The following is a 24310-nucleotide window of genomic DNA, read 5'->3' on the forward strand; positions in this document are numbered from 1 at the left end:
TATTGCTGCAAGTGTTCATCTAAACACACAGAATCTCCTCATTAGCAAACCCTCACCTGTGGATTTTTATATTTGTTGGTTTCAAGTTGTGCCTATGTACAGGTTCGACCCCACCATGCCCTCCCCCACACCCCTCCTGTCAACCTCAGGCCTGGTTTTCCACAGGTTTCCCTCTGTGTGTTGTGGCCAAAGCCAAAGCATTCTGTCATGGCGGAACAAAGAGCTAAATGTGCACAAGTCTGTTGGTCTACAGCCTGCTTTACACCATCACACTGAGTAGGGATGCATTTGGGCTGCACTTTTCATTGCCCATAAGAGTCTATTAAACATTAACTCAACTTTAAGGGAACATTAGTGAGATCAGAATGACCATCTTCCACCTGTGTGGGGTTTATTGAGCTGATGATCAATACCTTGGCTGGCTCCTGAAAACTCACTTACGAGCCTCTATTGTGGAGTAAACACTCCCAAAGCACCCACTGCAGTTATCAAGATACTCCCAAGTACAGCTGGAGTGACAGCTTAGATGCTCGGTCCACGTCTCTGTATTATGAAACTTTGACTTTGTTTTGCCCAATCACAGCACACTACAGGAGAGGAAAGACAGATGGGTACCTACTGATAAGAAACACATACCGAATGTCGTAGGTTAATTATTAACACTTTCTAGTAATGCACTCTTTCTAAGTTTAAACTTTTCAAACCCTGTATGCATCTTAACATGTTGCCCAGTGGAAGCAACCTCTTAAAGCATATTAGCATCTAATAACAGTGTAATATATGCATTATAACAATCAATGAAGCTTAAATAAAGAATGTCTGGCTAACTAGCACCAGCTGTAAAATATAGCAGCTACAGATGACAAAAGAGTTTACTGTTAAAATCAGTGATGTTTTATTTAAGTTTATGTTCCACTTGTTTGGCATTTTTTCGTAAATTCATCATCAGGTGAGGAATTGAACTGCTGTCTTTATTCTCCATTCTCATCATTTGCCAAGTGTGATTTTCCTTTAATGTTGCCTAAAACCTCCTTGGGATGCAGGAAAGACCTGCTTTTTTGTTTTCAGGTCAAGACATGTTTGAGCTGGATTCTGTTTCATTTAAATTTTTGGAACTATTTTCAAAGCAAACAGGATATCTTTATTAGATGTTCAAACAACAGCTACTACAATGTTGCTAACTTTATTTTTAAGAAAGTAAATTCATATGCTTTTTGTTAGGGATATTAATATTTAAGCCCAATATGATTTGACTTTCAGTAATAGTACATTAGTAGCATTGCAGTGTAAACATTGCAGCAAAACAGCCCTGGGACTCACCTCTGAATCCATGTGTTTTGGCTTAATTCTAAGTGTAAATTGAAAATGCAGTTCAACTAATATAATACAACAATAATATTGTCTTTCTTCTCAGTAAACTCTCCAGTGATTTGATATGAGACGCTATTTTGGGCCATGTACTTCCTTTTCGAGTGTGAAAATCCACTTCTTCAACTGAGTGAAGTTAGATTAAATTACTCAAGCGCTCCGTGAAGAGTCTGAGCTGAGCTGAATGTTGTCTGAAGTGGTGTTTGTGAAGCTTTTGAATTTGTGCGAAGTGATGACCAGAGAAAGAGAGAGAGAGAGAGAGCAGGAGAAAGAGAGAGTTGTAGAGAAGGGACACACAAACAGATGCTCAGTAATAGCAATAGTAACAGAACTGGAACTATAGTTAATAGGTATTAATAATAGGGACATATGTGTGTGCAGACAGAGAGGGGGAGGAAGAAAGAGCTCAGTGCATCATGGGAGGGCCCCCTGCAGTCTAAGCCTATAGCAGCATAACCAGGGGCCGGCCGAGGCCAGCCCTAACTATAAGCTTTATCAAAGAGGTAAGTTTTTAGTCTACTCTTAAATGTAGAAAGGGTGTCCGCCTCCCAGACCGAAACCGGAAGATGGTTCCATAGTAGAGGAGCTTGATAACTAAAGGCTCTGGTTCCCAGTCTACTGTTGAGGACTCTAGGAACCACAAATAACCCTGCATCCTGGGAGTGTGGAAATCTAGTTGGATAATAGGGTACTATGAGCTCTTTGAGATAAGATGGTGGCTGACCATTAGGGACTTTGTAAGTGAGGAGAGGAATTTTGAATTGTATCCTGAATTTTAACGGCAGCCAGTTATCAGGTATCCCAGAGACCCAATAAAATGACGAGGCAGAGCAGAATGACTGATAGGAATGGACTTGCCGGTAAACCATTATACTGCATGTAAACACACTGATAGCCAATCGGCTGCAGATGATGACTGCTGTTGTTCAGTAATGCTTACAAAGTTTAATGGCCAATCTCAGTTCTTTCAGTCGCAGTGAGTACGTTTCCAAGTCTCCTCTTGTAGTGTCAGGGAAAACGCTGTCCATCCCACGTTCGAGCACCAAGTATCAGTGATGTAAAGATAGAGTCTGTGTCCTTTCGTCCTGCACTCAGTCGGCTCAGAACAGTCTGCCTCCAAGCCCCACTTTTTCTATCATATCATTTTTTCTGTCACCTTTCACTTTGCCAGGTACATGAAGCTATAGTCTGCTGTTAGTCGAGATTCCAGCACTGTTGGTACTGCACCACACCCAGACACACTAAAAGAGAAACCTCTTATTTATTTTTAACTAAAAAAGCTTCTAGCTTTTTATGACTGACTTTTTTGTGTTGTAAATTAACTGAGGTCAGTTTTGGGTGGATGGAAGGTGTGAAGAGCTCGCCAGGGATACTCACTGTATGCTGTTTCCCTTTGTGAAGTCCAGTCTCATCAAAATATTGTCACATTTGAAGAGACACAATCAAAAGCCAGCTGCCATTAAATCAGAAAAAACTGATCAGATTACAGGAGAGGCACAGCAGCAGTCATTAGTACTATTTATAAGAAGAGCTGCAAGTCACAAGATTGACTGCACTGTAGCCTCATAGCAAGAGGGTTCGAATCCCGGTCTGGGCCCTTCTATGTGGAGTTTGCATGTTCTCCCTGTGCCTGCGTGAGTTTTCTCCGGGTACTCCGGCTTCCTCCCACAATACCAAAAACATGCACATTAGGTTAATTGGCTACTCTACATTGCCCCTAGGTGTGAGTATGTGGTTGTCTGTCTTTGTGTGTCAGCCCTGTGACTGACTGGCGACCAGTCCAGGGTGTACCCCGCCTCTCGCAGGTGGGATAGGCTCCAGCCCCCCCAAGACCCTAATGCATAAGCGGTATAGAAAATGGATGGATGGATGGATAGCCTACAGTTACATGAATATATTTCTACACATACATAATGCATACACACACTTAATGTACAATATGTGCAGTGTCAGTGTACACTCCCATGTCATTTATTTATGCTGGAATTGGGGATGAGTTCAGAAGTCTCACAGTTTCCCAGAAGGAGCTGCTCTGTATCCTGATGGTACAATAGCAGATACTTCTGTATCGCTTGCCACACAGCAACGCGGTGAATAGGATCAATACCTTTACCTTAGTGTCACACCAGAGGGACATTTGAGTACCCCCCAGTCCGACCAGTGACCTCAGGTTCCCAAAGTCTACACAGGTGCCCCCATTAGAAATGGCAACAAATGATTCCTTGTTATGTGGAGAGAACAGGCTATTTTTCAGCACTGAATCTTATCCCCTCAGCCTGGTTGTCACCTCTCCTTTGTTCCTTGCTGTTTCATTTTTTAATCTGTCAATTTTGTTCCCTCTTCACAGCCTACTCAAAGTTCCTTATTAGATGCTGTCCCAATGTGGCATGTGGAGCTTGTCATAGTGCATGCTAAAATGTTTGAAAAATCTGTGTCATTGTCCTTTTAAGAAGAGGCTTATATTCCACCACTACAAGGAATAAAGAAAAGGAATATTGAAATATCCATTGTACAGCTTTCAAGGTCTGAAAGTCCAGCATCATGTTAGATAATTTAACCCTCTCCTGGGTCTGTCTCAATAAGACAGCTGTTACTAGGGTTATTGTCGTTACTATCATTTGTAATAACTGTACTTTATTTTGCAGGAATGAGTCAGAAATGTCTGAGTCTCTACAATCCCCATTCTTAGATGTCATTTCGTCACATCTGTCAGCAGCCTGCTGCTCTGCAGTGCTTCTAGTGAGCACATATCCTCAGCGCTGACAGTAACGCCGAATTTTGAAATCGCAGTGCATAAACGAGAATGCAGGTTTGAATTTTGTTGGGTTCACAGTCACAAAATGCACAACAGTGAGACATTCTGTCCCGAACACTTGTGCTGTATTTATCAAACAGATGCAGCAGGATGAACTTGCAGTTTGCGTCATTTGTGTAAGTGTTTGCACATGCTCACTTCCTCACGTACTGCATATGCATTTCAGGAAAGATTATTCAAATAACAAGAGGAGACATGTTGACACAGGCTGCTTGTGTGAAATTACCCTCCTTTGAAGACCAGACTTAAAAACGTGAAGCAGGGTGCTATTTATGAACACAGTGTCTGATTACTATAACTCAAGTGGGCGTTGGGGTTTTTCCTCATCGAACTCAATTTTGATCTTGACCATCAATGAACTGTAACATTACGACTGGTTGCACGCTATTTTTCCCTAATTTCATGGCAATCAATCCACAGTTGTCAAGATGTTTCAGTAAAAGCCAAAAATGTCAGTCCTCTGGTGGTCCTGATTCGGTGGAATACTGTTGATGCTAAAGTATCAATCTGATGATAATGAGACAAAAAATGTTGTTATGGGGAGCAGGTTTTGAGAATACTGATGCCACTTGAAAACTGTTCCACAGACCACTTCAGGTGATGTTAAGATGTTGAGTTATGACTCTGAGAAGGATGTGAGTTTTGGGATTGTGACAGGTCTAAAACGCTCAACAGAATATATACTGAAAATATATGGATGCTGTTGGCCTTTGTTTAGAGCTCATTAATGGATGTGTCCTGGTTATGGTCAAGTGTGTTGCCACTATAAAACTAGAAAAAAACTTTATTTTATTTTCTTTTGAGTTTGGTAAACAGTTATATGTCGGGACAAATATATGTTTTTTGGCATTTGGCCTCTGTACACCAACACATGTGAAGACCTTCAGCTTTAATTCTAGGGATTTGACAGAATTTGGCATTAACCATTTAGGAATTACGGCCATTTCACCATTTTTGGTCAACTTTCCTCCGTTGAGATGCTTTGCCAGTCGTTTACTGCAGCTGCTCTCAGCTGTTGCTTGTTTGTCATTCTTTCTGCCTTCAGTCTCATCTTCAGTAAGTGAACAGCATGCTCTATTGCAGTGGTTCTTTAACTGTGTGGTGCGCCCCCTAGGGACACACGACTACTTTTTCAAGCTGAAAGTCTTCACTTTGCTCACATTTTGACTGTTTCATTTCAAATTCAGCGTGGTGGTGTACAGAGGCCAGATGACAAAAAACTTTTACTTGTCCCAATATATATGGACCTGTATTTATTTCAACATACATGAACATTCTCAATAGGTTTTATTGCAGAAATGGCATTATTGCTTCAGGAAAAAGTATCACATTTTAAGTCGTACACTGTATCCACAAACTAAATACCTGCAATTGAAAGGGAAGCATTAAACTCTACGCAGTGTTAAAAGCTCACTTGAGTAGTGCATGTTAAGTTCGATCTCAAGGTGTAAAGTGTAATATGGACAGAAGTAAGTTAAAAACATTCAAAAAATAAACTAACATTATCAGAATCAGAATCAGAATTCCTTTATTAATCCCTGGAGGGAAATTCTTGTTTTTACAGACATTGCACATGCAGTATTCCCGACCAAGAAAGGAGAAAAGTGCAGAGTATAAAAAATAGGATAAACTTAATAAAGATAGGATAAACACTAAAACTAAAATCTCAAAGTACAGGTATTTACAAAAAACTGTATTCAAATTTTTAAGAAAATGTAAAATACAGGTATGTGCATGTGTAAAAAGCCAATATGTACATTGTATATATACAGTGAGTGTGTCCGTCACAGTGCTGAGTTTAACAGTTTGATGGCGACAGGCAGGAATGATTTCCTGTGTCGCTCTGTGGTGCATCGTGGCAGTAAGAGTCTGTTGCTGAACGAGCTCCTGTAGCCGATCAGCACATTGTGGAGAGGGTGAGAGGGAAAGTCCAGTACAGTCCTTATTTTGGACAACATCCTCCTCTCAGACACCACTGTCAGAGAGTCCAGTTCCTCTCCCACAACATGGCTGGCCTTCTTGATGATTCTGTTGAGTCTGTTAGTGTCCCTCACCCTCAGGCAGCTGCCCCAGCAGGCAACGGCATATGTGATGGCACTGGACACCACCGACTCATAGAACATCCTCAGCATCGTCCTGCAGATGTTGAAGGACCTCAGCCGCCTCAGAAAGTAGAGGCGGCTCTGGCCCTTTCTGTAGACCATGTCCACGTTCTTGCACCAGTCCAGTTTGTGGTCTAAGTACACCCCCAGGTATTTGTACTCCTCCACCACCTCCACAGTGTCCCCTTTGATGTTGAAAAGCATATCAACAGAAAGTAAAGAAATAACAGAGCTGACATTATGTCAAAACATTTACTGTATATTCTGTGTTCCGGAGACATCTACTAACCAGTTAGCCCTGACCCTAATAACAATTTGTACCTCTAGAGGCAGTTAGTTTCAACTCAGTGTAAGTATGAAAGTGGACTAAGTTTCAAAGTCTCTCAACGTTAACAAAACAAACTTAAGATCGGAAACATTGTTATCCCCACTTTCCTCATTAAAACAAGAATACAACAGTATGCCTTCTGAATTCCAATTTCTCTCTGTCAGAGAGAAGGCATCAAACACATTTCATTTAAAAAACATCAACAAAATAAAACTCTCAAAAACCATATTTTTCCACAATCACATCTGCAGTCCTTAAAATAAACCCAAAATTTACAGAGTAAGATGTGAAAATATTCTCGACAAGCAGTTTTTCAACATATTATCTTATTAAATCTCATTTTAACCTTCAATTCAGCCCCTTTCAATAAGAATGTGATTTCACATACAAGCATATGGAAGGCCAGGTCTCCTGCTTATATCCAGAGAAGACGAACACAAGCTGTTAAATTAAGTTAAATTAAAGTTAAATTAATCTAAAAGTCTTAGCTAAAGAAATCAAGTAACAATCCAAAATCAAAGTCAAAAGGCAAAGTAAGCGCACAGGGTTAGAAAACAGAAAAGCTTAACTCATCCACAAATCCAAAAGAACCAAATCTTGACCGAGAACAAAGCAGGAGTCTGAACACAGCCTGATTTAATAACAATGGTACAGTACACACATTAGCCGACAAGAGCTTACTCAGCGGAAGTCAATCTGTGTCCTTTGCTTTTGCTCTTGTGCACTTCTGATTCTGTAACCAGGGCAACGATAACGCAGAGCAATGGACAACTTGTCTTTTATGCAGATTGACTAAGAGACAGTGCTGGGGTTTTTTTCTTTTGTTTTGTTTTGTTTTTTTATGGTGATTCTGTATAATACAGGAAAGTTGGCATCTCTAATTAATTGAACTGATTGAACTGATTCTGTGACCAAAAAAAAAAAAAAGTTCTCCGTAGTTATTCTATCCAAACTAATGTTTCCATAGCAACTCCCAGCACTAATCTGTGCAATCATCTATTGGATGTTACACTTACAAATACATAATATGTGCTGTCTGAAACGGTTGAAGCAGTATGTTAAGCTCAGGCTGTCTGTCCTCATCAGCTGGGACAGCAGTGTGGAATGGGATTTTCAGACTATGATTTTATTATATTTCATCCATAATTCTGAAGGACTGGCATTTGACCACACTAAGTGTTTCAGATTATGGCAGCACAGTAGGGGCCTTTCTCTTTCAGAATGCATTGAACCAGGGTGAAATTGCATCGCTCTTACTCGCAGAGATCCATGACAAGAAATTCCACGGAAGGATTAGTCATGCAGAGGCCCAACAATATGTACATTTGAGCTGGATATTTACTGTGTTTGAATTTCCCTCAAGCTTGTAGGATAAACAGGAAAACATCACCTGAGGCTGAAGAACGTATCCAGTGGTTGACTTAAGTCTTAGATATCATTGTCTTTACCATGTCCAGCTGTCAGAGTTCCGATGTTTGTCTGTGTCTTTGTCACAGAGGACCAGATCCCTCATGGTTTCCCCACCATAGACATGGGTCCCCAGCTGAAGGTTGTGGAGAGAACCCGCACTGCCACGATGTTGTGTGCAGCCAGTGGCAACCCTGATCCTGAGATCTACTGGTTCAAAGACTTCCTCCCTGTAGACATCAGCAGCACCAATGGGCGCATAAAACAACTGCGTTCAGGTAAAGAACTCACGCTCACACACAGGTCTCTTTGGTAGATAGTGGGACATTTTGCATAAACCTTGACACGAAGTGCAGTTAGCTATACTCTCAGGCGTTGATCATGACAATTACTGTATGGTTAGAGTTTGTGAAGACTGCCAGTTCTGTCAAGAAGATGGTGATTTATATTGAAATTCACAGTGTCTAACGGCCTGGTCATTTGTTAACCTCTGCTAATCCCAATTTTGACAAAGGTCTCGCCACTTAACAAGATTTAACACCTTGAAAAGTTTGGTATTCAGTAGAAGAAAAATAAATGCAGTGCTTGTCAAAACATTAAAAAATGTTTTATATTGCATGAAGATAGGTGCGAGACAGAGAGAGAGAGAGAGAGAGAGGTTTTGAAAAAGCAAAATAGAAAATAGCAGAGAACATTTCCAAAGTGAAGACCACAGTACATATGAAACCCTCAGCTGAATAATCATGTTTTTATCGTGTACATTACAACATGCTCTCAGTTCACAGATGTTGGCAAGTGAGACCATTGTTGTGTATGAATGTAGAAAAAATAAATTACAGCTCCTACAGCAAAATACTAATGATGATCACATAAATTCTGAGAAAATAAAACAATAAGCTTATGATGGAAATATATCTTATAAAATATCTTCGATTCTTTGAGCAGGATGTCATAGATTTCAGGAATTATCTAAGCAGCACCTGTGTGGGAATTTTGGAGAGCCAACAGTGCTTAACACACCACAGACAGTGATGAATGTTAAAGCAGAGGCAGCCATGTGAGCAGCTCTGTGAGGAGGTGGCCAGCATCCAGAGTGGCAGATAGGGCATCTTTCTCTACAGAACCAGCCAGCAGCTCACAGCATAGCTGGATGGCTTCTGGCTGAATAACCGAGCTCCGTACAAACCTGTCAGCTGCCCTTTCTCTCACTTGCTGTGAGAAAATAGAAAATGTTTGTTTCTTGCCAAAAAATTGCAAGCACCCACACAAAGTCCAAGGCCAAACTTTTCTTGCTAGCCCTTGCAGCAAGAGTAAGAAACACATTTCCCATCACTGAGGGCCTGGGGCCCCTCCTATGGCTCCTCTCATCTCGACACAGGCAGAGAAGAAAGGCTGAGAGACAGACTCCAGGATATAATTGGCTTTGAAGTCCACTCTGAGGATTTTCCCAAGTCACAGTGGGGGCCTTAGGTAAGGACAAACATGCCATCTATTATTAACCGAACAGCATGGCAATTTGTTTCAATTTGGTTCATAGGGCTCTGTCTGCACATGCAGTCCCACAGCAGCCAAGCACAGATGGCTGTTATCCTGTGCCTCACAAGGCAAGTGAAATACATAGGAGTGTGTAAAGTCAGCTCTCCACAATTATCCAATTTATTTGTTTCAATAGAATTCATTATATAGCGGAGTGATGAGAGTTGCTCATGAATTAGTTAGTCTTATTAAATGGCACAGATCCATCAAGAAACACTGATAGCCTAATTTTTCAATTTGAGACCTTTGCTCTATTTTGGAAAAGAAAAAAAATGTTGCCTCTCTTCTGTAAAGCTTCCTCTGGTTCTCCAAGTCTCAACTTTGTCTGACAGTAATTACAATGAAATCTTGTCCACTGAAGAGCAGTGTTACCCAGAGCAAGCGAGCGCTGTGACCGCTGACCACGGGATCTGGGAGACAATGCTGGAGTGAAACATTAACATCCTGTTTCAGTGGCTAAAACACAGCAATGGCTCTGTGTCTACGTTTGTCACGACATTTAAAACTACTCTATGCCTATGATCAGACATGGCGCCTAAGAACTGAATTATGCTGCTCTTACAGACTGAACAGTAGTCCCTGTTGTGAGAGTGATGTATAAAATTAGTGGAGGTCTCCTTTAATAGCTGATCAGATTTTCATGCAATGGGACTTTTTATTTATTTATTTTATTTTATTAGTTCTGCGTGGAAAGAACAAAAAAGCTGATGCAACTGTTGCCATCTCCCACCATGCACCGGTGTAATACAGTGACTGTGCAAGGTTGCTATGATGTTCTCAATTAAAACAAACCAATCCTGTACCGGTCCATTGCTACATACATTTTTGGCGGACGCCACTGCAGAAAAATCCTTTTAATCCATTGTGAAAATATAATAAAGCCCTGTTATTTTTCACAATGAAACCCAGAAACTTGTCATGACGCAATGATTTCATGTTGAATATGCGTATGGACGGAAGTCATGGCACGTCTCAGTATTGCCCCAGCCCAGCCCTATGAAAGCTGCTGATGGCCCCTTCATCAGACCCTAGGGGCCACACAGCTTCCAGGGACACCCTTCTCACCACCTTTCTGACACTTCTTTGTATTCCTGTCGGCTCAACAGTGGTTTGGTTAATTATCCAGATCGCTGCATCTGCATAATTACCATCCCTCTGTGTACCGTTTGCTGCATATGACTGGATATGCCCAAATGGTGTCAGTGACTAATGATGACTTACGCAAGAGAAGATTAAAGAAGGAAATGCTACTATTGTGTTTCTAGAATGAACCGTACCAAGGCTGAATGTTTAGCATTTTAAATTACGATTTGAAAATGATTTTCAAATTACCAGAGCTACAATTATAATTGTATTGCTTAAATTATGTAACTTATATAAACTATAATTGACAGTGTTTTAATAAGCTGTAGGAGGTGAAAGGTTTGGTTATTGACCCTGAAGCTACCTTAACTATGATGACAATTGTGGTGAGCAAATGTATTCAAGTGTAGCTAATTCAAATTAATTGTATGAGATGGTAAAAAAAAATACAATGAATAAATAAACTACTGGATGTTTTCGGCTTAATATGTTTCATTTTCAATAGATGATCTTTGAAAAGATGAAATGAATGAAGATGAAAATTTCTTTTCTCTGTTTCTTATTCCAGTGTCCAAATTTTTACTTTAAATGTTAAAAACCTCTTCCAGATAATATTGTAATCTGCTTTATGTTACAGTTATCAGTGTTAATAATGTCCACAAAATTTTTTTGACCTCACTTTGGTGGAATTCTTAGTTAACTTAGTGTACTCCTCCCACAAGCATTTTATGTACTAAAGCTGGCACATTTATCAAAACATCTGAAACATCGTTCTTACTTTTACGATTTGCTATGGCCGTACTGTAATGAATGGGACCACAATTTCACTTCATAACTCTATTTTAGACCCATCTGCACGAGGTTTTGCATAAGCCAAGTCAAATAAAGAACAGACAGTTAGTAGATGAAGGACATGTTGTCATTCTTGAAGCATCTTCAAATGTCTAAATTGGGACCTGATTACAGAATCAAGATTGCTTTGTGATTAAGGTCAGTACAGTAACTTTCTAAACTCTGTTTTGTGTTTAATTTATAGCAAACAATTGCAATTGCTCACATTTAGATATTTTCTTCAAATTGTCTTACCCTTAAAACTGTAAAGGCAAAATTGTTGGTTAAAAATTAAATGGCCCAGATCATATGATGATCTATAATACGCTAATTTTGAAGTTTAATAGTACATTTCTCCACCAGTGAGGAAACAACATCACAGTGTATTCCAGGACACGAGTGCAGGTTTCTTTGAATTGCATCAGAGGGAAAGCAGGCGTTTTGAATTCTTATCTGTGTTGTTACAGCAGGACAGAAAACGCCTTTGGGTCTGAAGTGAAATATCCCTGTTGTTGGTGAATGAGAGGTCAAGTGCTTGATAGTTAGGTGTCAGGGAAGAAAAAGCAGCTGTGAGGAATAAGAAAATGTATGATTACAACAGGATGTCAGCCCTGTGGAGCACATAGACAGGAGTCAGCACCATGTGAAGTGAAATAACCAGATGCACAAATGACAAACTGGCAGTTGGAGCTGGCGTACGAAGGCATGCACTATTGGAACAATTTTGTGTTTATGGGAAAAGTAACAAAAGATGTGCAGTCAAGAAAATGATTTTCCCAAAAGTGCATTTTGCACAGTTGTGATTCATGAAAATGAGAGTTGGTTGAAAATGTTGACTTATGAAACATTAAATAGTACATTACGTATTTATTAATAAGTTGTTTTAACAGGGTAAGAATAGCAGTCACTTTAATCTCTGCTATTTTTCCTCTCTGCTCTCCTGCCATCTTTGTCTTTCTCTGTTTCACTTTTTCTCTATCTTCTCTTTTTACTAATGATTATTTCTAATCTTATTTGCATTCAAATTACCTCACCAGGTGGTACACCAATCAGAGGTAAGAATGCTGGGTACAGAAAACATTTACTCATCTTCCTCACTGGCGCATCTACTCCATGGCCTCTGTCCTTCTCCTTTCACCTCACTGTGTCCCCATTCCCAGCTCTCTGTCCTTTTCACCAGCTGCGATTCTTTTTCTGCCTTCATCACATAAGTGTTCAGAGGTGTGTCGCGTCTTGGAAGAGATGACAGCAGGTTCTTTACACTGGCTAGTAACAGTGCTGTCAAGTAAAAGCATGGATAACAGCTTACCAATGAACAACTAGTGTATTAAATTTAGATTTAAAAGAAAAAGCGTGCTGTCCTGAAACCAAGGATCAAAAATTAGCTTATTATTATATCTCCTGGCTTTACACAACTAGCATGTTTGGTGTAGCTTGTTTATTTGGTCTGGTACCATCTCAGAAAAGTGGTGTCTGGTTCACCTCTTGAAGTTTCGTTGGGTGATGCTAAACTTTAATAAACTGAAACAAAAGGATCAACTGCACCAGACAGGTTAGGTTAAAAAGCAACCTAATGCTGCGATCAGACTACAGGAGTCCTAATTGATTTGGAAATTGGGGTGCATCACACACATAAGGAGGAAATTTTCTTCTCTTTAATCTCAAAAATGCACACATTACGCTAAAATTAAGACACATTAAGACAAGATTTTTTTTTTTATTTTTTTTTTAAATGCACATTACCATAGGATATAGCTAGATTATGTGCAAAGGAAACACATAAACACAATGGAGTTTGATGTGGTACAAAAACTTCCTTTAGCAGTTTACAGCTAGAAAAAACAAAATCAGAAGGCTAAAGAAGTTTGGATGAAAAAAATACTGCGGAGACGTGGTCAACATTGGTTGCCTAATCTTTACTGAGAATTGAAGGGAGGATTTTAATTGTGTGTTTTAATATCTGTAGTAGATGCTAGCTGATATTAACCTTAAGGATTATCTTATCTCTTAAGGGCTAAAGAGTTTAATTTTCCTTGGCAGCACCATTAGCTGCATCCAGGATTTCTCTCATTGGCTTGTGAGGTCCCACTTGAAAAGTACTGATGTAATCATCTGGATTTTAAATTGTAAATATCAACTGACCAAAGACACAGACCAGATTTCTGCTCTGGTTGTCAGGATGGGTGAGTTGACATTAAGTCAGCCTGAAGCTGCTGTAGTCTGAGCCCAGCATAAACCAAACTCAGTTCCATATACAGACACAGCCTTACAGTTCATCAGCCGTCTTATGAAGGTTAATACCACAAGGAACATGGAAGTCCAACAATGTCAACAAGCTGTTGGACACATCAGTGCATAGACATGAAAAGTGTTATCGTGTTGATGCTAGGATAAATAAAGGTTCAGTGTATAATGTAGCATCGCTTTCCTCTCTTTGTTTAGCTGTGCATCCTGGTGTCAGGTCCCTTAGATTTCACTTTCTATTTTGTGCCAATGAGCCTGAACACAGAAGTGAGTCCGTTAGCATATGTGATAACTCGTGTGTGTGTGTGAAAGAGAGAGAGAGAGAGAGAGAGAGAGAGAGAGAGAGAGAGGTTGCTCCGCCTCCTCCATCTCTCAGCTGGCTGTCTGCACCACAGCCACCAGGGATGCTGCGACACACACATCATGTCAACCGCTGATTTTTTTTTTTTTTTTTCTTAATCAAGTCTCTTAACACTGTGTTAGAAACCCATCCCATGTTGGATTTCAGGATTCTATTCTGAAATATGTACATTTTTAACTTTTTACTTTTCACATTTCCCACTGTCCACTACAAAACTGCATGATGTGTGTCACATTCACAGCTAATATATAATATTTCATCTGCTACAAAATACATTTATGTTTTCAATCTCAAACCTAACCCCTCTGCTGACAACTGAATATTGTTAATATATAATAATAAGTGCTACGAAATTGTTAATAAATGTTTCTTCAAATCACTGGATGTAAATCATGGTGTCAGGTAAGTCACAGCTAACATTTTACTTTTTCTTCCCCCAAAATGAAAGTTTGAAAGAACTTTAACATACATTAGAAGATCAATGGAGCTGAAGGTTAGGTAGGAAGTTACACTAAAGGCTTTGACCAATTAGGGTTTTGGTTTTCTATACCGCTTATCCATTGAATTCTCTTAAATTTCAACCACATAAGATGTTATGTTCCAAAACTGACAAGTTTTCCTTTTTCTTTTTTTTTTTCTTTTTTAATCTTTTTTTCTTTGGTAAGTTGTGTTCAAGAGCCACACTTCTTTTCTTTTTCTGAAAGGTCTTCTAACTGATATGCAAAATGACCAACCACGGGCTGTTGTTAATGACTACTTAGAGAAAAATAATAAACTAGAATGTGTGATAATTATAATGAAGTAATGTATCGCGCAATTCAAAAAACGAAACGTGGACAACCACGTCATTTTAAGATAGCAGGTGGTGGAGAGCAGCTCCTCCATGTGGTTCTGAACTCCAGCTTCATTGCTCTAATGGCATTATCATCAGCAGTGTTAGAACAACACTACAGCAAGAAATTTAATTTGGTCACCTTCAACAAGCCTACCGTAACAGTATTTTTTGCCCCTGTCATCAAGTATTTGAAATAGTGTTTGCCTCTTAATTATAAGGAATCAAAGCTACAAGCAGTGTTTCATGCCCCAGTGACTGTGTGTGACAGCAGCTGTGTGTTAATGGCAACCAAGGGGTTGACTCAGCTCTGAATTCTCATGTGTTTTGAACATCGGACAGAGTACTTTAATGTCACTTCCCGTGTTTTATTATGTGGAGTGAGAGAACACCCACTAATTAAATACTCTATCCTTGTATATTGGGTGTAGACCAAACCATGGAAATTTAATGGAAATCAAATGATGATTGTCACTCATGGCTTAATTGTTCATGTTGCCAGTAGGTGTTGCAATGACTATGACTGAATATTGGCATATGTTGGAACTCTTATCAGACCTGTGAGGTTTGGGACGCATTCAACAGTGTATGTTTGAGTTACCACAGCTTTCTATTTCTTGGAGAAACATCTAAATTCGAATAGTTCCATGGGAACAGCATTTTGTGAAAACTTTTCTGTCCTTTTCTGACCAGATTAAGGTGGATCTGGTCAATCCGCCGGGAGGATTACGTCAACCTATGAAATAGTGGTATACATGATGTGATTGATCCATAATTGCCAGCAGCTCAGCATGCATGATCCGTGGGGTAATATCAAAATTTAAACATCCTAGTTTTCTGCCCACTCTTACTTTTTAAAGTAATAATTACACAAATCTTGATTCAAAACCGCAGTGAAAAGATTAAGACAGACGTGTGCTGTAATTCTGATTCTGATTAAGCTCAATGAGTGACTTATCCACCTTTGTTTTCACTTATAATATAATACAGTCTCGGCAGTGAGTACTGACAGAGAGAGGTAGCTACATCAGAACCAACATTTTAAAATCAGCTTCACCAAAACTCTCTTTTTCCTTTTTGTTGATCCAAAAAATGATCTGATCCATGACTTAAAACCATGAAACAATCCAAACAGTGAGATTTGTGATCTGTTGCATGCCTAGTATGAAACAAGTCATTTCCTGTTCCCTGTAGGAGACACTAGGATTATATGTAACTAAATACAGGCTCTTAAAAAAAACTGAAACATGTTAATAACAATGAGAGCAATGGCCCTTCCAAATTTTATGAAAGAAGCTTTATTCTAACCCTGGGGTGCATTTTGAGGTTCTATGGAGCCCACTGACCATGCTCAAGCAGTGACCATGCCCAAACATCCATCCATCCATTTTCTATACCGCTTATCCGTCAGGGTCGCGGGGGAGCTGGAGCCTATCCCAGCTGACTACGGGCGAGAGGCGGGGTTCACCCTGGACTGGTCGCCAGTCAATCGCAGGGCCAACACACAAAGACAGACCATGCCCAAACAGTCACTGCAAAACCTCACTATTTTATGCTTTATAGTGCTTATGTGTCGGAAACAAATTAGTCTAAAACAGACCTGGGCAAACTGTTCCACAAAGGGCCGGTGTGGCTGCAGGTTTTCTTTCCAACCAAGCAGCAGCACACCAGACTTGACTCATTTAATCAACTGATCTCAGTCTTCAGACAGTTGATTGGTCAAACTGTGTGCTCTTGGTTGGTTGGAGCAAAAACCCGCAGCCACACCGGCCCTTTGTGCCCAGGTCTGGTCTAAAACCTTATATGTCTATGTCTGTGTGTGTTGTTTGAATATTTACGGTGCAGACCTGAACTGTGACATTTTGGCCACCCTCTGCAGGGGCACTTCAGATTGAGAACAGCGAGGAGTCGGACCAGGGCAAGTACGAGTGTGTGGCAGTCAACAGCGCAGGGACTCGCTACTCGGCTCCGGCTAACCTTTATGTTCGAGGTAAGATCACTCTTGATCATGGCAACCCCTTCCCACTGCCATTTAGGTTGCTGCCTCCAACAGCAAGGTCCTTTCTCATCACCTCCTCTGCAGCGTTGCTCTGACTCCTGACTGCAAATACAGAAGTTGAAATCAGCTGCAATGACTCCATTCTCTGCTCACATTGTCATTTTCTGCCCTCTCTATCTCCCTTTCTGTCTCGTCTTTGTCTTCTAAATGGTGATTTATGTATTTTCCTCCAATGCCATGTTGTTAGTTTGTTTGACCTGTCTAACCTAATGTTGATGAGGATGATGTTTTGACTTGTCAGGGGTTAAAGAGAGGTTGGCTGCGGTTCTGCTTCTATGTTTTGGGGAGGTAGAGGTTTACATGTGGAGTCTTGCCTCAAAGAGTAGCTAACACCTTCACTGTTGTGTGTTCTGTGTGGGAGAACACAGGCGGGAAATCCCCCCACCCTCCCGAAAGCAAACTCCAGTCAGGTGGAGGTGCTGCAACAACAGACAGCAGGGTGAAAGCAAGCCTCAGGGCTTCACATAATTAGGCCTTGTCAACAAACAACTCATTTAGCCTCAACCAATATCAGAATCTCAAACTCAAACTCAAAATTTTTAAAGCATGGAGTGATTCGTTATTGCTTTTATTTGATGTTTCCGCTGACAATGCTCTTTCATGCAGTTTGCCTTCAAACCTTTGCATGCTAAACACAGTTGCTACTTATCTTTAGTATGGTTTTACAGTATTTTGTACTATAAATCAGAGCTTTGACCCAGTGTCGCAAATCTTATTATATCCCTTCATCTCAGATACAATACTCACATGTCATATGTCCGGTGAAAAATTTGTAGCTGGTTCTTATATTGACAGAAATGAGAAAAATGTTAACAAATAACCAAATGCATTGTGCCTTCGCCCCTCTCTCAGACCATCTATCTTCCCTGTCCAAGATGTGAACATTATTGTCCTGAAATGAATGTCCCCTCTCCTTAAGATGTAGATGGACTGCCTGTATCAAATCATTTAAAGGCCAGAGAAATAACAGGATTGCTACCATCAATGAGTACAAAGATAAGAAGTGCAAAAAACATCACAGTCCCATATGTGGCTGGAGAGTCTGAAAGACTACAGAGGATTTTCTCCAGACTTGACATTCCAGTACACTTCAAACCTGTCCACACCTTCCCACAGAAACTGGTTCATCCCAAGGACAAAATTCCTAAGCAAAAGTAAGCAGTGTCGTATATGCGATCCAGTGTAGCGAGGACTGCAATGAACTGTACAATGGAGAGAACAAACAACCGCTCCACAAGCGCATGGCCAACACGGGAGGGCCAACCCAACTGCCCAGGATTCTGCAGTCCATCTACATCTTAAGGAGAAGGGACATTCATTTCAGGACAACAATGTTCACATCTTGGACAGGGAAGGCGGATGGTTCGAGAGAGGGGTGAAGGAAGCCATCTATGTCTACTTGGAGTAACCTTCCCTCAACAAACCCTCAACCACCTACAGTGCAGCCTTGAGATTCCTGCCCAGGAGACTTACACCTCATTCCCCCCGGGAACCATGTGACCCTTACAAGTCACATGATGAAAGAGTGGGATGACAATCCATTTGACAAGCCACACTATGACTATGGGGGGCAAGCAAGTCATTTGCACCTGGACACGAGACTCTAATGAGTTACATGATGGCTGTGTGCAACAACGACCCATTCAACCCCTATGCAGGCACATGTTGGCTGGACAGGTCTGCCGTCTAGGTTTAATATCTGGGACCAGTTAATCAGAACTGAAGATTAACCGATTCCCCCTTTGGATGAGAGGTGAAACGTCTTTACTTTAAAACTGAAGTCCATTTGCCCCAACTTAAGCTCTTCTACAAGTAAAGTGCAAGTACCCCACACATTTTATGACCACATTCCAAACCAGACTATGAAGTAAATGTAAATTTAATGATGGAACCAGTTGTTAAAAGAAAATGAGGTTATGTGGAAAGCACAGATAGCAACATAAAGACTACTGAAAAATGTAAGGAAAACTATAACAATATGAATAGCTTACATATATACAAACAAACATTATGAGCTGAAGGATTCCCCACAAAGAAACTAAATAGATGGCTAACAAAACACAAATAGTGTTATGAAAATGGTTCGACCACTGGTACATGATGCTAAGCAACCCAAGTGGAGTCTTTTAACAAAAGAATTACAACAGGCTGCCAAAATAGCCTACTAATCCCAAAACAGAATATCTTTATACGTGCAAGCAGATTCTTACCACAACAGATGCATCAATTTCCTAATAACACATCACAGAGTGCTCACGCCCCAGATAAAAATTGCCATTCAGAGAAAAAAAAGAAAGAAAATAAAGACTGCCACAAAACAAATAATAAATGTTGTTTTCTGCTTCTAAATGTGGCTGGTTTGTGAATGAAAAGCACTGCAGCTGTCATAACTAAAAACTTTTTTTGCATGGAGCATCCTCCACTAAACCAAACAGAGCCGAAGCCAACAAAGTCAGAGTCACAGTTTTGAAGTATATAACTTGTTATTTCTGCTTCTCTTTTCAAGGATCTTGTCTGTGTTGATTTAACATTTAACCTCTCCAGGTGTGCCATCAGCTCATGTTTCCATTTTCATCTCATAGTGTGGTTTCTATGCAAGCACTGCAACATGCCATATGTTGCCAAACTGTGTGTTTGTGTGCTATTTTTTCCCTGTATTTCTATACATTAAATGTTTCTTTATTTTAAATTTATTATTTACATGTTATGATTTTATTAGAACCCTCTTTTGTTGCCCCAGTTCACAGTCCCACTCGTGTACATCATATACACAGACTGTAAAATCCTACTGTTCATCTCTCGAATGCTTATCCTTCTGTCTACACAGGAAAGCACCTGCTTGTCATTGTTTAATCTGCTTTGCTTTGTTTGCTTCTTTTGGACGCATGAGAGAGTAATTTAAGTGTTCTCTGCTGTGTATTTGACAGGATATGTTTGTGAATGTTGTTGATTAGATGCAAGGCTTTACTTGGAACAGACAGGGCACCCTGATCCAGCCATTAAAATGATTAACCCAAGGCTCCATGATAAGATTTTACTATGTACTTATTTTTTCTTATTATTATTTAAAATAGATAAAATTATATGAAATGCAAACAACTTTAAAATGAATGGTAAGGTAATCACTTGAACTGTGAGTAAGACTTCATGAAGTCTTTATGAATGTTTGTGACTTGTCATTGGTCAGTTATGTCACGGTCAATGCAAAGTCTTTGTCTATGTCTATGACAAATCACGAACCAAGACACTACAGCCTGTGATTAACATCATGTCATGGTAGGTATAATTATCAAACTTAAAAAAATTTGATTCCACATGATAACATGACATCAAACTGTCACATGTGATTGGTTTTGGACGTTGGCTGTCATGAAGCTATTGGAATTGTGTCATGAAAAGTGATACAATTTGGAATTTTAGTTGTTGCTAAGGGAGTTAACTACTAACTGTTGGTTACTTTGAACTAGTAACTGTGAACTAGTTACTCCTATTAGCTGACTCAGCCCCTGGGACCCAGCCAAACTTCCTTCCTGGAGAAAATCTTTTGCATTATGGTAATAATAATAATAATAATAATAATAACTTTATTTATATAGCACCTTTTAAGACCCAGGTTCCCAAGGTGCTTTACAACCAGTTAAAAACAAAACTTCCAATCAGGTACAACAGACAAGTGCACAACAATAAGTGTAAGAAACCGAAATTTTTAAAACAGTGCAATAAAAGGGCCGCTAAAACCCAGTAAAAACATGATTTCACATTAAAACCTGTTTATAAAAGTACGTTTTAAAAATTGATTTAAAACAGCTCATCTCGCAAGCCTTATCTCCTCAGGTTGTTCCAAAGTCAAGGAGCTCTGACAGTATAAAAGCCTGGTCACCTTTAGTCTTTGACCTTCACTTAGGAACAACCAAAATGGCCCCACCTGAGGACTTCAGGCTGCGAGCTGCTTTGATTCTGAGTTTGCAGTTGGATAAAACATGATTGGATGGATTTTTTGAGATGTGGGTCAAAACTGAGACTTGAATCGAATATGACACATAGATTTCTGGCAGTGAGTTTTTGATTAGTGGACAGAGGATCAAGACTTATAGGGTTCTGAGGATGCTGGGGGTTAAACAATAACATTAAGCTGTAGAAGGTTCTGAGCCATCCAACGGTTTACATCATTAAGACAATCAACAGCAGCAGCTACGCTTCTAGGGTCACCAGGTCTCAGCAGAGGGTATATCTGTGTGTCATTTGAATAGCAATGGAAGGAGACATTGTGGCGTTTTATGATTTGGCCAAGTGGAAGCTTATAGATGCAGAATAAAATTGGACCTAAAACTGAGCCCTGCGGCACACCATAGGTAATGTGGAAGATGTGTGTTCAACTATAGTGACAGCTAAGGTTCTTTTTGAAAAGTAAGAACAAAACCACTGAAGTGTAGTGTCGCTGATGTTATGTAATGCTCTGACACCAGACTGAAAGTCTAAAATTACTGAGCATTGAGGGATCAAGGTTGGATTTCTTTAGAACAGGTTGCACCACAGCATGTTTACAAGTGGGGGGACAAGTTAAAAAATAGGACCAGTTAAATTAAAAACCCCTCTGAGAAATTTAGTGGGAATAACATCAAGTCTGCATGTGGTTGGCTTAATGTGTGCCACAATATCTGCTAAAAAAGACAGTGAAATTTTCCTAAAATTTCTAAATTCTCTGAGCTGACTCTAGAGAGCAGTGTTAAAAGAACTATAATGAATCCATGGTGTCTGCATATGTCCATGTACACATGACAGTGAGCCAGAAGGGACAGCATCAGAGCCCTGTAACTGGCTCACCTTAATGGCATGCGTACATCATTTGCGTGTGTTATCAATTACACCTTTGCTTGACACTGCTGTGACAATTCAAATGAACGCAATAAACACCTACTTTAGATTAAATGTGCACAAGCTAAATAATAATAATAATAATAAAAGCTTCTACAAAAATAGTTTCTAGCTCACTGCAATGCATAATTTGGCCTCCTTTTTAAAATTTTAGGGGTTGATTTATTTTTTAATGTGCAAAGCAGCTCCTGCTCTAGTGTGGCGGGACTGAGTTTGTCCAACCCCACAAAGATTCTCTGGGATATTCAGACTCTGCTGTTATGTACCACACTGATTAGCACCTGTACGCTTCTGTCTGTAGCCTACCACATCAGACGAGTCAGCTCTGTTCACTCAAGCAGAAAATGTTTGCCTTTGAGGAAAATTCAGCCAGTACAAGGACGATTAACTGTGAAAAATCAATGAGTCAATACAAAAACTTTCAAAATCTGTGTGAAATGTAGACCTGTAGCTTTGTATTGTGACAGGGCTCAGTACTTTTGATATGTATTCCTTCAAGCTCCAGATAGTTTCCTTAGACAAATGAAAATCACTACTTTATGTTTCCAAGAGGTGACTGAAATCTAACTGTACTTATACAGCACCCTTCTGGTTGACTGACCACCAAAGCACTTTACAGCACAAGCCAGCATTCACACAAACATTCATACACTGGTGGCAGAGGATACAATGTAAGTTGCCACATGCTCATCACGAGCAGTAACCTTTCACACAAACACTCACAAACTGATGGAACAGCCATGGGGAGCAATTTGGGGTCCAGTGTCTTGCCCAAGGACACTTCAACATGTAAACTGCAGGGCCGGGGAATGAAGCATCAACCTTTCGATTGGTGAACGACCACTCTACCTCCCGAGCCACAGCCGCCTCTCCAAGAACACTTTCCTTTTATGTTACACACTCAACAACATTGGTGATTTACACTTTTTTTAAGGGTGCTCAAACACACAGATAGCAACGTGAAGATTTTTGTAAGCAACTGATAAACAGAGGGGATAAAAAATTCATATTGTTCACAGTAGAATTTTACATATATGGAAGCTGAGGCCCCATAAGGGTCCGGCCCTAGAATTGAATATGATTAGCAAATCACAAATAAAGAGTCAGGATTTTTTCTTTTTTTGTCTTTTGACGCCAGCGGTCACCAGGTGTCAGAAACAAGGCTCTAAAAACGTGCTATCATTTAGACGATTCCCAGCTACAATCTCTTGTGTAACACCACGTCCTAACTGCATGCCAGCGTCCGATATTGCTTTGCAGTGGACACTCGTTTTTCACGATGTTAATGATTAATCATTAATCAATTTATTTAAGTATTTCATTTCATTACATTTAGTTAATTTCGTTATTTAGTGGTTTTTATTTAACCAATAAAATAATGTATTAATAGATGGTGAAAAAACTAATGATAAACTACTAACGTAGCAAAGGAAGAAATGATCATTGGGCAAAACATAGTCCAGTGTGGCAGCATTATACTTTAGAAGAGGTCAACGCTGACACCATGCAGTTAGGACGCGGTGGAACCTTAAAGAGAATGACTTATCAAAACAGCAAATATTGCACACAAATAAATTGCTGAACTTAAAATTAAAATCTGCCAAAAGTCCACTAGGTAGCATGAAAATCTGAAAATTAGTAGATAAGGTGTATAAGGTGAATCAAAATACAGTATTATCTTGCTTAAAATAGATGATTGTAGTACTAGTGGACCAGTGGTCTCTTAGGACTCATTGTGCTGCTTTGATAAAGTATTAGCTTATCAAGTTTCCCTCCAATTAAATTAATTTGTTTTCAGTTAGCACAAGGGACATGAAAACGGTGCTACCATATCAAGTACTAAGCACTAATTTCCACAGCGAGTGCTTGACTGATTCTATCAGGGGGCATGTTTATGTGCTCATTGATTTTTGAGCTTGCAGAGTCAATGGGTAGAATAAATATTGGCTGTAACACACTGTATGTTTTGTGTGCTTAATAAAGTGTGATAGTCAGCAAGCCTTGCCTTTTCAGTTCTGTCTTAATTCACAGGCTCTGAAGAGCTCAAAGACTGAGTAAGGTTTAAGACCGGGAGGGCAATGTGAATGTGTGTGATTGTGTGTCCATTTGTGTGGATGCTCACTGAAAACACTTGAATAGTGCTATTTGTTCCAGTCAGAGTTAGCTTATCACTGCGGATCTTACTATGTGTTTTATTCTGATTAGGTGAGAGAGTATCCTTTGCTGTCTTTTGCCTTGTGTGTGATGGGTTTGCACTGCATTATTATGTATCATATAATGTACGTGTGTGTTTGTGTCACTGCACTGCATAGGCTATTGTCTCGACTGTGATTTTCTCACTCATGAACGGATAAGCAGATATTTGCCTGTTTTACTCTCTTTGTTTCTCCTTGTCTTCTTCTTCCTACTCCTTGTTTTGTCCCTCTTGTTGTTGGTTTTTTTTTTCCAATTTATCTTAAATCCCTCCAT

At 39.8% G+C, this 24310-nt stretch overlaps 1 protein-coding gene across 13 annotated transcripts in view; it reads left to right on the forward strand.

Annotated features, from left to right (window-relative positions):
- The window catches only part of ptprfa (protein tyrosine phosphatase receptor type Fa), a 284242-nt gene that overhangs the window by 149191 nt on the left and 110741 nt on the right, over positions 1 to 24310 (forward strand). For 7 of the 13 annotated variants that reach the window (XM_046392948.1, XM_046392941.1, XM_046392942.1 and 4 more), the window contains exons 5-6: positions 8110 to 8298; positions 16787 to 16897. In XM_046392948.1, coding sequence (XP_046248904.1) covers positions 8110 to 8298; positions 16787 to 16897 — 300 coding nt within the window. Of the gene's footprint in view, positions 1 to 8109; positions 8299 to 12507; positions 12526 to 16786; positions 16898 to 24310 lie in introns of all 13 variants that reach the window. The other 6 variants (XM_046392938.1, XM_046392940.1, XM_046392947.1 and 3 more) reach the window with 1 other exon arrangement.

This window comes from Scatophagus argus, chromosome 6, assembly GCF_020382885.2.
Source record: "Scatophagus argus isolate fScaArg1 chromosome 6, fScaArg1.pri, whole genome shotgun sequence".
Classification (NCBI taxonomy): Eukaryota; Metazoa; Chordata; class Actinopteri; family Scatophagidae; genus Scatophagus; species Scatophagus argus.